At 33.4% G+C, this 14,614-nt stretch overlaps 2 protein-coding genes across 2 annotated transcripts; both read right to left on the bottom strand.

Annotated features, from left to right (window-relative positions):
- Positions 1–3,445: 3,445 nt before the first annotated feature.
- Positions 3,446–8,718, bottom strand: LOC122299497 (vacuolar-processing enzyme-like). Its single transcript, XM_043109842.1, has 9 exons — positions 8,472–8,718; positions 7,269–7,433; positions 6,998–7,154; positions 5,817–5,902; positions 5,522–5,724; positions 5,140–5,188; positions 4,608–4,817; positions 4,136–4,342; positions 3,446–3,856 (listed from the first exon to the last, which is right to left on the bottom strand). The coding sequence occupies exons 1-9, from the start codon at positions 8,691–8,693 to the stop codon at positions 3,674–3,676; spliced, it is 1,482 nt and encodes a 493-aa protein (XP_042965776.1). The 5' UTR covers positions 8,694–8,718; the 3' UTR covers positions 3,446–3,673.
- A 987-nt stretch (positions 8,719–9,705) lies between these two features.
- Positions 9,706–11,615, bottom strand: LOC122299550 (probable protein phosphatase 2C 72). The gene is made up of 5 exons (XM_043109919.1): positions 11,326–11,615; positions 10,818–11,075; positions 10,576–10,690; positions 10,233–10,456; positions 9,706–10,109 (listed from the first exon to the last, which is right to left on the bottom strand). Exons 1-5 carry the CDS (start codon positions 11,488–11,490, stop codon positions 9,912–9,914), a joined length of 960 nt encoding a protein of 319 aa, XP_042965853.1. The 5' UTR covers positions 11,491–11,615; the 3' UTR covers positions 9,706–9,911.
- Positions 11,616–14,614: the final 2,999 nt, after the last annotated feature.

Genomic DNA, 14,614 nt, shown 5'->3' with positions numbered 1-14,614 from the left:
GGCCATCTTGATGGGTCCTTATTATTATTTTTTTAGGAATTTTATATTCTATTGGTTGTATTGTGTACATGATAATATGGGATCATGTGTCTGTTATGCTAAAGTTAAACTACATAATTTCTAAACTTTATGCATTGTTGGAGGCTACAGTAGTTTGAATTTTGTCATTTTTTTTCCCAGTTTGTAAACCAATATCATGTCAATGTGCATTAGATCAGTGATAGTCTATGGAGGTGGGAGGATTGGGGAAATGGGGCAGTGCATGTAAAGGTATCAAGGAGGCTAGACCTTGTGTATGGAGGTGGGAGCATTGGGCTGTCTTTGTGGTTTAACAAGCAGTTTATTATTGTGGTTATGGAAAAGTTCCCAGGTACAATAACTTTACCATATCTTCACAATTTTGGGTTGGATGTTTGAGATTGTGCTAAGTTTTGCTAGTATAGAAAGTTGTGGTACTAGTTTCTAACTTCATCTCTTTTTTGGTTGTAATCATTTTGAGTCTTGATATTGTCATAAACATGTCCCATAGAAGTTAAAAGAGTCTTACTTTTTTCAGTTATAAATTAAGGTAGATATTTTTCAAAACTTTGAAAAACTTGTCCCAAGGCTTCTAAGTCTGTCTGCCTTGCATTTTCGGATTAATACAAGATACAAGGTGGGTTCGAATTATTTTTTTGATAAGTAATAAAAGATTTTATTCACAAGAAATGGGCATAAGCCCAAGTACACAGGATGTATACAAAGGAAATACCTACTACTTTCCAAGAACAAAAGGAAAACTAAAACAGAAACTGGAAAATATCTTCCATTACAAAAACTTTAGCCCACAATCTCAAAGTGCTAAAGAAAAAATCCCTAAGTTCTCCCAATGATTGTTCCTGCTATTTCCTGCTACTAATATGAATCAGTTGATCACAAGCTCAGGTCATTGTCATTCTGTCTGAGTTGTGTTGGTTTGCCACTGATCATTCTAATTATAAAAGTTTGTTTTTCATTGTGATGCTTTCCTTTTTGTTTCACTGGATTTTGCCTCATCTTCTTTAAGTTATCCTGGTAAAGATTGTTCCTTAAGCTATGAGTATTTGATGCAGGTATACAGACGAAAAAAAAATTAATTTACTGTAAGGAAAGCTTCACAACGAATAATAAAGATATGGCTAACTAGGGAGATCTACTTTTTGATAGTCATGGGGTCCCCTACTGGATGTGTGAGCTGTATTTGCTTATTAGAGTAAAATACGATATATAACCAGTTAATAAAGTTGCAATCATAAAATGGAAACTTTTAATCAAGCTGATAATAAGAACCATACATCTGCTTAAGTCATTATTTATCCGTGTGCTTATCAAATACCTTGTTTTGTGCTTTGATAAGACTGTGTATCCCTCTAAAAGTATAGCTAACACATCTAAAATTTCAGAGTTCAAATCCGCCATTCACATCAGTTGAATTGGATCACAGTGATTCTGGAAGGGAAGGATGCACTGTCACTACTCTTACAGTAACTGCAGAACCAAAGAATTAGCAGAGTGCAATTAGAGTTGCTGTCCAAGAGGTTCAATATTTCTATTAATCCCACTCTACTCTATACATGTGTTGATTTGGGTGCATTCTCTTCTATCTTTTTTGGTTGTTATCATTAAACCTGAGAGTAGACCGGCAGCCTACTCAGCTACCCATGCTTGGCATGCATTTGGGCAGGCTTGGACTGAGTTTCTGTTAAGCATGCATAATGGTACACAATAAATGGATGGCGTTAACAGTTTATTGGAATTCATACCTGCTGATTCAAATAGATTGAGCTGGCCTGCAATGAGAGATTATCCAAAGGTAGAGAACAAAAGAATTACAGTAGTTAAAATAGTACCAGATTTCCTTAATTGCTAGAAATCAGGAGACTCAAGGCCGGAAAATTATCTTGCTTACTGGAAGAAGATGAATAGATTGACTGATTAATAAACTTCTTTGTAGTTTATTGTTTTTGAGATGCTTGTGGTGGGTGAAATTTCCAGTGTTTTTCTACTTTCTTGTTCTCTTCCATTTCTAAGTAAATTCCTATCATTTCTACATTCTTAACCCATGATCTTTATATATCTTTCATGTAGAAAACTGAATGGCCTTTATTGGACAGCAAGCATGTTATAGTTGGAGGTGGCTTTGCTGGAACATCTTATTCATTTTTGCAAAGAATAGGTGCAATAAGGGTTGGATGATTAGAGAAATTTTAGCAGTACTTTAAAATGTATCAAGCTACCCATTCGTCTATATAAATTATAATGTAAATGAATTTATAATTTGATTTGGGTAAGGATCCTTGAGTACTTTGTTGTTATTTTCTATGTAGTCATTGTATTATTAAGTAAAGGGAATTAAATCCTAGCTGATCTACTAACTTTGCTTCTAATACAGTGAAAAAAATTACTGAAACTGTATGTTTATTAATGATAATTTTTTTTATTTTTATTTTGTACTTAAGTATTTGCAGCGATTTTTTGTCGATGCAAATAGGCCAAAATTCGTTGCAAATCATCAGTTTCAGCGATTTTAGTCCTTGAAAAAAATGCAAAATGTAACAAAGGAAGCAAGCGTTGCTTTTGGACTTTTGCAGCGCTTTTTGATTTTTTGCAGCGATTTTAGTCCTTGCAAAAAGTATCAAAAGCAGCGCTAGAATGGTATGTTGCTTTTGACGTACACAAATTGCAGCGATTTTAAGTGTTGCAAAAAATGACAAAAGCAACGAACCAAATGTAGCGCTGCTGTTGTTGGGAGGCTATTGCAGCGAAATTTAATGATATAGCAAGGATAAATTTCGCTGCAATTGATCAAATGCAGCGCCATGGCAGTCACAAGGGGTGGCCTTTTGCAGCGTGAAATTAGTGAGTTTGCAGCGGTTCAAAAACGCTGCAAATGAAGTCTTTTGCAGCGTTTTTTCAATAACGTTGCTATTGATCAAAAATATCACTTTTATGCTGTCGAACATGCAAGGAGGGTAATAACGCTGCAATTGATCAATTACAGCCTTTTTTGAATGTATTTGCAACAATTTTAAGCGCTGCAAAATGGCTAATTTCTTGTAGTGATAACTTATTTCACCAACTCAATTCACTAATATTTATAAGGAACTCAACTCAATTTAATATCTAATCACAGCTTAAGAGTACTTGTATCACAACAAATAGCCCCATGATTGTGAAATCCTCTTAAATTGACCATGTCAAAGCTCGATGTGTACAAGCAATCCACCATAATGTTGGTCTTCATAGGCCCTCCAATTCAAGGACAAGATTGATGTAATATCACCATATTTTCCTTGGCTTTGCAAGTTGAACTCCATCAGCTCGGAGTTATTATTGATGTAGTGATTTCTTAGTGTTCTGATCCTTGAACGGCAGAAGAATATATATATATATATATATAGCCCTAGCACTAGCTGCTCTGGTTAAATAAGAAAATCAGGTGCACATTCATATCAACAATACAAGTACTGTCACATTAATTACATTTCAAATATTAATCCAGTACAGAGAAGCCTGTCTGACGATCTTGATTCTATTTACATTTTACACTGAAGCAATCATAAGAGCCATCATTAAAATACGGCAAGACAATATAATATTTATGTATATCACCACATTTCAAGTTTTGGCATTCAAGTCATGCGTTGAGGCTGAATCATGCACTGAATCCCTTGTGCAGAGAGCTCCAAGGCCCAGATGGAAAGGAGACACAAGCCTGGGCCGATGCATCAGCCATCTGCTCCTTCAGAATCCCAGCATTACAAATGTTTGCAAAGGCCCGCATGTGTTTCATCCCGTACTGAGATAGTGATCCGCAATGTGTCTCAAAAGTCCGCACCTGCAAAGACGATTTATCATGGCACGCATTAATCCATAAACATAGCAGCCACAGAATATTTGCTGAAAAGCTCAGCTAATTCTTTAAGTCAATGGTCCCACTGATATTTTCCAAGAAGAAATTATAAAAGAAAATTTGTGGTAGTTTTCTACGCCCAGTCTCTATGTGGCAGCCAAATGAACTGCTAGTGGATCTGGGTTATTTTTGGTTAAAAAAATCGGAATAGAATAAGAAAGTGTTCACAGAAATAAAGGAAATGCTGGGAATTGGTAATATCACCAGAGTCTTAAGGCAGCCCCAGTCATCAACAAGAGGTTGCCCAGCAGGTCGAACATTGTTGAGAACCTTTGGACCTTTCTCAATGCCAAAAAGGAGCTTCCCGATAAGTTTGACGCTGTCATCTACATGCATCCTATGTGACATAGCTTCAACAAACTGCTTCTGAGCTTCAACTTTTCTGGGAGAGCCTTCTGGAGCCTTGCGGAACTGCCAACGGATATAGCAAGAAAAGCAATAGTTATAGCTAAAATTAAAGGCAGACAGCTTCCAACCAAATTGTTATATTGTTACCACTATATACTGCAGAACACCTTAATACCTATGCTTGCAACTAGAGCATTAGAGTTTGAATCAAGATAAAAAGGTTAAATTTGATGACCCATGTTTGTTATAATCAAGAGCCCCTTGCATTAGTAGGAATGAAGGGCAAGAGCAAAAGATAAATTCCACAAGGCATAATAGAGAAACAAACCTTATCCCAGAAATGGACAAGATCAGCATCCCGCTGGTTGATCGCCTTCTTAGATGGCCTCAAAAAGTTTTCATCAGTGTAAGTGTTGTTGTCATTTGCAGGATTTGTACCGATATACAGGAAGAGATTTTTCTTGCTAAGATCTGTGTCACCATATTGCATGACATGAGAGCCGTAAGCATAATTTCCGCTAGCAGTCCTTCTTTTGACCTGTTAATGCCAGCATAATTAACTCATTTCTTTTACAAGATAAATGTTACTAAACTGAAAAGGTGTTACCCCAGTAACAGGAAGGTCAGCATCACTAACACATAAATCACTCTATCAGTACTCCATAAGAACCCAGACGGCAACTAGACAATTTCACTACAACAGGCACTTGAGACACGCATCTATGGTCCTTGTAGTTGAACCCATTGTGGATACGAAAGAACATAGGCCCACCATGACCCAAATTAGGCTAAAATATTTTAAGTGCATGGCAACAAACATTAACTCTACCAATAATATCACTGGGAGTGACTGAGCGTACCAGTTCATACTGCTGGTGCAAGGTTTCTGTCTGCATATTGTGAATGTCACTGACCAAAAATTCAGATTGTTAAAAAAACTCACATAAATATGTAACACGTTAAGAATATAATTTTATGCTCTAAATTTTTGTACTTCATTATAATAAAACACCTTAACAATGGTGATAAAATCAAAACAACTAAAGAGGAAAAGCTGCATGATATGCTACATGTTGAGCATTGGAAAAATATGGAATAGGTATCAGCCAACATCCATTTAATATCCAAGATTTCAACAATATGACATATTTTTCATTTTTGGGAGAAAACCTGATATTTGCAAGCAGCTTTTTCTTCTCTTATTCTACGACATGAATTCTCAATCAGAAATGTGAAGCATACCTGTCTTCCATCCAAGCAACACTATACAAGTCCCCCAAGCAGGTTCCATACTCAAGAGGAGGAGGACTAAGATCATCTCCAGGGCAATAAGTTCCCCAACTGCTCTCTTCTGCATTTGCTGCTGTAGTTGCATAGATGTTCAAACCTTCAGGAAGGAGGCCCTCAAATATGCTACCAGACTCACAAGCTTCAAGATAAAATACCTATAATTTTACAAAGTAGTCCAGCTTAAAAATTAAGTTCTTACCAAAACATAATGTGCCTAAAGGAAATGACAGTTAAACTAATTGCGTACCAAACTTTCGTAGGTCCCCGAAGCATGCTTCTTCTTCAGGACTTCTATCAGATCTTCAGCATATAGGTAAGGACTGGTAGGCATACCTGCCAAAAAATTACAATATGGCTAAAAAATATATAATTCATCAACAAATCAAATCATTTATAATTGCAAGCAATAATCATTTATCATTTATATTAACCACGGATAATTTAAGGAAGAGAGGTTTACTGCTGGTTGATTGGTGTTATAGGTGTAAGAAGAATGGTGAATCTGTTAACCATCTCTTTCTTCGTTGCGAGGTCGTAATGAAGTTGTGGAATGAGATTTTTGCAAGGGTAGGCATTGCTTGGGTGATGCCTATGCATGTGGTGGATTTCTTGGGTTGCTGGCAAGGTCTTGTGGGGAGTAGAGGCAGCACAGCAGTGTGGAGGATGATCCCCTTGTGTTTGTTTTGGTGCCTATGGTTGGAGAGGAATGGAAGATGTTTTGATGATTGTGAATATTCTATGGGGGAACTTAGGGAGTTTTTCTTTAGCACTTTAAGGGATAGGAACATTCATAATGTCCTGTTTTAGCTTGTATTTAGGTGTATTCACTTGTACACATCCTGTGTACTTGGGCTATGCCTATTTACTTGGAATAAAATTCTCTTATTAATTATCAAAAAAAAAAAAAATTATAATTGCAAGCAATAATTGTGTGAACAGTATTTGTAAACTAATCCTGATAAACCGTATTTAACAGCATAAAAACTCATTTCTCCAAACTCCATCTTAGATTCTTGACTATTTTAAACAAGTTTAAGATCTGATGAGCTTTTTGGAAAAACTTTTTTGTTTCTTAATATGTAGCTTCTTAGAAACAGATGAGATGAGATGTTTTTTTAAAAGTTAAATAAAATATTGTTATAATATAATTATTTTACGTTAGTGTTGTTTTGGGATTTGAAAAAGTTGAATTTTTTTTTTTTTATATCTTGTGTGGGAATTTGTGAAAGTTGTAATAATAAAATGAGATGAGATGAGATGTTTTGGGTAAACAAACTAAGTTACCAATGTAGGTCATGAAACAGGGAATAGAGGGATTCAAAGTTTTTATCTGCTGAACAGATGCTTCCAGAGATGTAATTCTGTGACAAATTCTGAGAACAAATTGGTGCTCATGAATACACATTAAGGTTGTAAAGAGCTACTAACCAAGCACACCAGGACCCCCATGATCACTATAATATACAAAAATATGATCATTAGGACCACTATCCACAACCTTCCCACTGCCCCCTGTAAGAGCAGTTCTATTTCCAAGGAGAACTGCAAAAAAGTTGTCAACAGTAACATCGTCCCCAGTATAATCCTGCCACACGAAAATCCACTACATGAGGGGGGCAAAAACAGCTTAGTAGTAGGTAAACATCTTTTTTTTTCTTATATAATTAGTAGGTAAAGATCTTAAGGACAGAAACACAACCTTTGGCACTCCATCATACACGTCATGGCCATCTGGCTTGTTAATGATAACTCCAGGCTTAGGGTTCTCTTCATTGAAAGCAATGTCATCATACATGAAAACAATAATGTTTTCATCTTTCAAACCACCTTGCCTCAAGAGTTGATAGGCATGACAAATGTCAGCCTGTGAGGAAGTTAAAAAGGAGGGGAAAAAAAAAAAAAAACTGAATCAAACAATAAGATCGCAACTACAAACAAGAAATGATGGTTCTTACTAAGCTCCAAATAGAACATGGGCATTTCAAAGACAATCATAAAATCAAAACAAATAATAAATCGATCTTATTATTTCATTCAGGTATTAGGAATCCATTAAAGCTAGTCAACAGATTTGCATTATGCTGCCAAGCACATGACTTTCTTGTCTCATCTCAAAATGAATCCTTTTTCTCCATCTTGTAACATCTATTTTCTCCCTCATTAATACAACATTCTTGTTCCAAGAACCATTACAAAATGGTAAGATTCAAATTGGGATTGCATCACAGCAGGATCAACATATAAAATTCCACAGAATCTAATTACAACAAGGAATATACTTGATTACATTTTTTTATTTATATTTAAAAATAATCTGAAAAACATTTTTTTGATCTGTAAATTTGAAAATTAATAAGGAAATCTATGATATTTAGAATCGGAGAAATCAAACTGGGGGTGCAGCAAATTAAAGCTTGAATCCCTGTGCTTTTTCAAATAAGAACTTAGAAGTTAATTGTTTGTGCTTTTGGACACCATGGAGAACACGGCAACAGGAGATTAGAAAACAAATCATTTTCCTATTAATTTGAATGTTCTCAGGAACCAAATTGAAGGCTCTTAAAATCCAAATCAAACAATAAGAAATAACAGCAGAAGAATTCTCAAGCAATAATTCATGGTAAACCCGAGAAAAGCAAAAGACATTCAATTTTGTTTAGCTTACAACATTCGAGTTCTTCACACTTCCGCAAATACCTATATTTTTAGCAACTTTATTCGGGGAAGAAAAATCAGACATGAAAAAACAAGGATATCTATAAGGTTAAAAGAAAAAAAAAAAATGAGAGGCGAAAAAGAATTATGTAAAGGAAGTTAGATGCTTTCGAAACTCGAGATGCACCGATCAAAAAATAGAATAATTCAATATTGTAAATTAATTGAAACGGGAAGGTAAAACAACCTGATGCCTGTAATTCCAGTAACCATTGGAGCCGGCAATCAGAACCGCCCATCGGATCCCCGATGAGTCGTCGTCTTCATCATCAACGGCACCACCAACTCTGCCGAAGAATCTCGAAGCTGCGGAGGGCAATCGGAGATGGTCCCCAGGCAGGTCCCTAGCCGCCGAGGCCGAACCGTAGGCGTAAAGGCCAAGCAAGAAGAGGACGACGATGCGATTCATGGAGTTGAGCTGGGGGTTTCTGATTGGCGGTGCTGCTATAAATACGGTTCAGTTCATTAATCCTGGCCGTTGTTTTTAAATTAACGGCCATTCATCAGAAAAATGGTCTGATTTTTATTTTGAGTAAAGCAAGCGCAGAATGTCGTACAAGTATCTTTTTATTTTTTAAAAAGTATAATTTATTATTAAAAATTTAATTTTTTATATATTTTTTATATTTATTTATTTTTTAAAAAATAATTACATTATATTTACGTATTCGTAAATATTATTTTTTTATTATTTTTCATATGAATTTATTATTTACCCAATAATCTTCTCCATTTTCCAAAATTTCCTTTTAAGACTTGCATTTTAATGGGTTTTGGTTTTAGAAATACTTTAGTTATTAAGGAATTATATAAAAATAAATTTATAAACTAATATGACTTGATATAATACGTCGGATTATAAAATTATTTTTATTATAAAATAGATCTATTAAATCATATAAAATTACGTCAGCTTATAAATTTATTTTTATATAATTCGTTGATATATGTGTAACACTTCTATATGAAAAAAGAAAAGAAAAAATAAACACTTCTAAATTTGATTTATAACTTCATATGTATCGCAATTTTATGTGGAATTCGGAATTTAATTAAGTCCAAATAGCATATAGATTAGTTTTAGATTAGAGATAATTGAATTCAAATAGGTAAATTAATTGGACTCTTTAATCTTAGTTCGTGAACTTATATTGAGTTCATATTGACTTTTAGGTGGTAACAAAAATTGTTAGTTTTCAATATTGTGACTCAAATAAATAGCGTGACAACTATGTATGAATTACTAATAAATTTGGTGTATTTGCCAAAAAACCTGATCGGATGTCGTTGAGTTGTTCAGTTATTAACAAGGGAGCTGCTAGGGACACTGAGAGATGTCCTAAGAAGTACAAGCTCATTTAAAAATACTTTCTTAATCGTTAAATAAAAATTTTAAAAAACCATCGTTGGTAGTTTCTCGGTGGCTATTCTCGATCAGATAAGCATTTCCCTATTAACAATATCATAAACTAGTTACATTGTTGAAGGCAGTTGTTACAGGTATATATTTTCCACTGGACTTGCTGTTTAACCAGTGTTTACATGGATTTGTGGATTCCAAATCTTAAAAAATACATGGTGTCAAAACATAAATAACTCTAAATTTCATCAAGAAAAGGTTTATAGCTCAAGTGTCCACTGCCACAACATGATGTTTCTTCTGCAAAAAGAGGCAAACCACACTGCAGTCATCTACTTTTGCAGTAGGGGACTTCTTTTTCCATGCAGTGATAGCTGCCTCCACCACAACTCTTGCTGCAACTTGTTCACTCTCTGCTTCCCACACAATGGAAGCAACTTGATCATTACTGAGAACATCCCAAACCTACATTTTTCAAAACCCTTTTTTTAGATGTTATTCTTGAGGTTCCTGATCCCATATATAAAATGAAAGCAGAATGAACACTTGAATATGTAAAAAGGAACATTTCATTCATATGGCCTTTACCCCATCAGTTGCAAGAATGATGAATTGGTCATTGGAAGTTAGGCGGTGATACTTGATTTCCGGGATGGCAATGATGCCATGGTCTTTGAGTATGAAGTCTCCGAAAGGTCGTGACATGGCAAGGCCTGGAGTGTCATCATGGGGCAGCCATACCCGTTGAATGTGCGGTTCATGGTTTAGTGCAGCCACCCGGCCATTGCAGTTCCTTATTCTTTCTGCTTCAGCTGTATCAAAATGGAAATTAGTCATTCACTAATGTGGAAATCCACTTGAAATCAGGGAATTCAGTAGTAACAAGGTGGATGAAAATGACAAGTACCAACATAAGGAAATAAGGTCTTACAAGGCAAGCCTGGCTTTAAGTCTCTGGTTAACTGAACAGCCTCGACCCCATTCTTGGCAAGTGTCCCTAAAACAGCCCTCGAGTCCCCAAGGTTAGCTATAACAAGATCTTGGCCCTGTTTAAATTTTCAATCATCCAAAAGAAAACATAGAAAAATAAAGATAAATTACTTCTCCAAATCAATTTAAATACGAAACAGACCAAAAATAACTTGTTCATATGTACTTCTAAGTCTTTTTTACTTGTCTTATGGCAACAACAGCAGTGGTTCCACTACAAGAGCAGTCCAAAATCTCTTGAAGCTCTATAACCTTGTCCATCAACTTGAAGGCGCTGATACAAGCCTCTTTCCACATATAAAAATTAACCTTTGAGAGAGCATTCTTTTGGCTAAGTAAGAGTGAAGGCAGCTGGTTACAGACAATCTCGCTCACTACTTGACCATTCTTCCCATGCCCATCAAAAACACCACACAGAGCTCCATCTCCCACTCCATAGCCCTAAATTATGAAAAAAGAACCATTTCGATGAAGGATCCAAATAACACTAGTACACATTTGTTTAAACTTTATTTCCTATTTGTTTGATTTTGCAAAAGAAAATGAAAAATGAAAACTCTAAAGCCAATTCATCTAAGAGAGACAGACTATAGAAGTAATCTCTTTCTCAAGGGAATGAAAATCCAACTCAATCTCAATCCAAGCAGAGTCTGTAAAAACAAGGACCATAGATGAGAAACCATTGACAAACCTGGTAAAGAATAGCTGCATCTTGGTTTAGTCCTTTGCTACCTTGCTTAGAGTAAAGAGAACCAAGACCATTAGAAATATTATTTCCTTGGATGAATATTGCATTTTCATGGCCATCCTCAGCATCATGAATACTCAGGGATGCAACTGATGAGCAGATTCCCATTACAGATGAAATTATTTTATTCTGTTTTCCACTTACTTTACAGTCCAAGAATCAATGGAAACCAGTTTCCTCAGTCTTGAATTTAAGGACCCCAAAGTGAGCATGTGGTAGCAAAAGAATTTTCTAAAGGAGTTGAACTGTAGAAATGGCTCCCAGAGGTCTGAAAGAATGCTTTTGGATTAGTTCCCTATTTCACTTTTTTAAAAATATTTTGCCAACTTTCACTAGAAGGGAAGGGAATATGAGATTTATATGTTTTTATATGCTGGTTCTTTTTCAGATACATTCTAATCACATGTCAACTAGAATTTCTAATCCATCTTGAGAGCAGAAAACCAGGGCCGGCTGGAAGGTACAAGAATGAAGAAACTAAGATAATTACCTGAGGCCTAATAGAACAAAAGGTCCCCTAAAAATACTATTAACATAGATTCTCTAATGAAAACTATTTGTTTAACTAATAATTTATTATTCTGTGACAAAAATAATTAATTACTTATGAAGAATAGAGAACAAGTCTCATGCTGACCATATACATTATTCTCTATAAAGGGACAGCTTAGCCTATTTTTAGGTATATAATCATGGAAAATAATTTTCATATCTCTCCCACTTGAGGTCTAAACATAGGAGCCACCAACTATATTTCTTTTCCACTTTTCTAGAAGACTCCTACTCCTAGTTTCCCACTATTTATGGGAATATTTTTTTTAAATGCGATAATTACAAAGGGATTTCATAAAAATAAATTTATAAATTAATATAATTTTATGTAATATGTTAGATCCCTTATAATCTAGTGTATTATATCGACCTATATCAATTTATGAATTTATTTTTATGAAATCTCTTTTACCGCTAAAACATTTCTATGCTGTAAAACACCATGAACTTAAATTGGAGGTTATCATTTTGTATTTATTATTTAAAGTCCTAGTGTCTAATTCTTCCATCATTATTATGTGAGAATACATCATGCCGGCGGATCTCTTTGAGCGGATAAACCTCATCAAATGGATTATCAATCAACAGATTTAGATTTGGTGATCAGATCATTTGTCTTAGTTGACTCTCTCAAGTTTTCTGGGGTAATTTTGAGTAAAGCTATATATAATTGTGAAATGTACAAATGTCATGCAGTCGTTTTGAAAAAAAACGGTCGGAGTCTATTATAAAAAAAATTAATTTTTTTTTTCATATATATCACATATTTATTCAATCATTTCTCTTTATTAAATATATTATATATCTTTTAACTGTCTTTATTTTATTATCATATTCTGACGATATCAAATAATTAATAAGCAAATAAAATAAAAACAGCAAATAATCTTTCAGTTATTTAATATCATACGAGGCCATAATGAAATGATGATAATTAAAAGATGACGAGTTCTCATATTATATACAATTATTGTTTATATTGTGGTTGGTAAACATATATATATATATATATATACATCATAATGGATAAAGATATATGTGTGTGTATTGTATCATTATATATATTTATTATATATATGTGAGAAGTGTTACGTCTATCTTATATAAATAAATTTTTAAATTAATATAACTTAATATAATACATCATATCCACTGTATTTTAAAAATAATTTTATAATCTGATGTATCATATTAAAATATTTTAATTAATAAAATTTTATTGTGTAAAATTATTGAATAGATCAAGTATATATATATATATATATATATATATATATGTATACGTATTGATTATATTTCTAACTCTATAGGTGAAGACAAAGAATCAAAGCCAAATATTAACGAAATGTTCTATCTATCATCATCTATACTATATATACATATTGATGTGTAAATATTTGTGTTTAAGTATATAGACTAAAATAATAAATCACATATTAATATACGGTGTGTAGATAATAATCAATGAAAATATCTCAATCATATTCAACAAAATACGTACCTAAATATGTTACTGAATAATCGATATCTATTTCGATTTAATAAGTTAATTAGTTTTAATCGATCGATTAGAAAATTTAGTCCAAATTGGGAGTGGTACCAGTTAAGGAACAATTGAGTTAAATATGTATTGCTTCTTTGGTAGATAATCAGATTCCAAATATTATTAATATTTATTGTATTATTCAAGCCAACCATCTACAAAGGCTGAAAATAGACGTGTAGGAAAATGAGAGTTTCCAGACTATGCTGATTTGCATGGAGAGAGAGAGAGAGAGAGAGAGAGAGAGGAGGGGGGAGTTGGGATTTCCTGACATGTAAGAACCCCTCTTATAATGCTTATGCGTCAAAATTCTATTGCCGGGTGTAAGAGCATCCTCAGTTGGTTATCATATCTAAAAGTTATACCACTTTTTATCTATTAAAGGAAAAGATCAGCCGCATTAGATTATTTATATCTAAAATTTTTAGCTTTGATCTACCGTAAATAAAAAGTAAAAAGTAAATTTGATATTTACTATATGTCAAGTAAATATAGATTTTATTATTTTTATTTAATTCTCTCACATATTTTTATATCTTATTTTTCTTTACTATATATCTGAGCCAATACTTCCATCTTTTTTTTTTTTCTCTTTCTCATCTCAGATCTTATTTTACTGTATGCCAAAAAAATTTGATGTGAATTATTTATTATTATGTAATTATTTATTACTATATTAATAATTAAATTATTAATTATTAATTATTATATAATAAATAAATAACTATTTCAATATGGAGATTTATGTAAATGAAATAACTAAAATCTAAATTCATCTTATATTCATCAAAATTGTTCTTTACGTATGCATAGTCCAATAACAATACTCTAAAAGCTCCTAATTCATCCGTGCGGCCCTAGCCTCTCTGCTGGTAGATATCAAATTCTAAATATTATTAAGAGTTATTCTATTTTCAAGCTAACCACCTATATCCCTTAAATAATAAGATTCAGATTTTAAAATTTACTTAAAAAAAAAAAAGATAAATTTTATTAATGATAGAAAGGGATCTGTATCCTAATACACAGGTTGTTAAGAACAAAAACTTTATTCCTATTTGTAAATCGGTACGAAAAACACATCATTCACACTGCTTACGTGATCTACAAATCAAATCATACAACGTCAATAATCTG

This window comes from Carya illinoinensis, chromosome 16 (assembly GCF_018687715.1).
Source record: "Carya illinoinensis cultivar Pawnee chromosome 16, C.illinoinensisPawnee_v1, whole genome shotgun sequence".
Taxonomy (NCBI): domain Eukaryota; kingdom Viridiplantae; phylum Streptophyta; class Magnoliopsida; order Fagales; family Juglandaceae; genus Carya; species Carya illinoinensis.
Note: the sequence above shows the minus strand (reverse complement) of the source record. Positions and strands in the feature narration are given on the sequence as shown.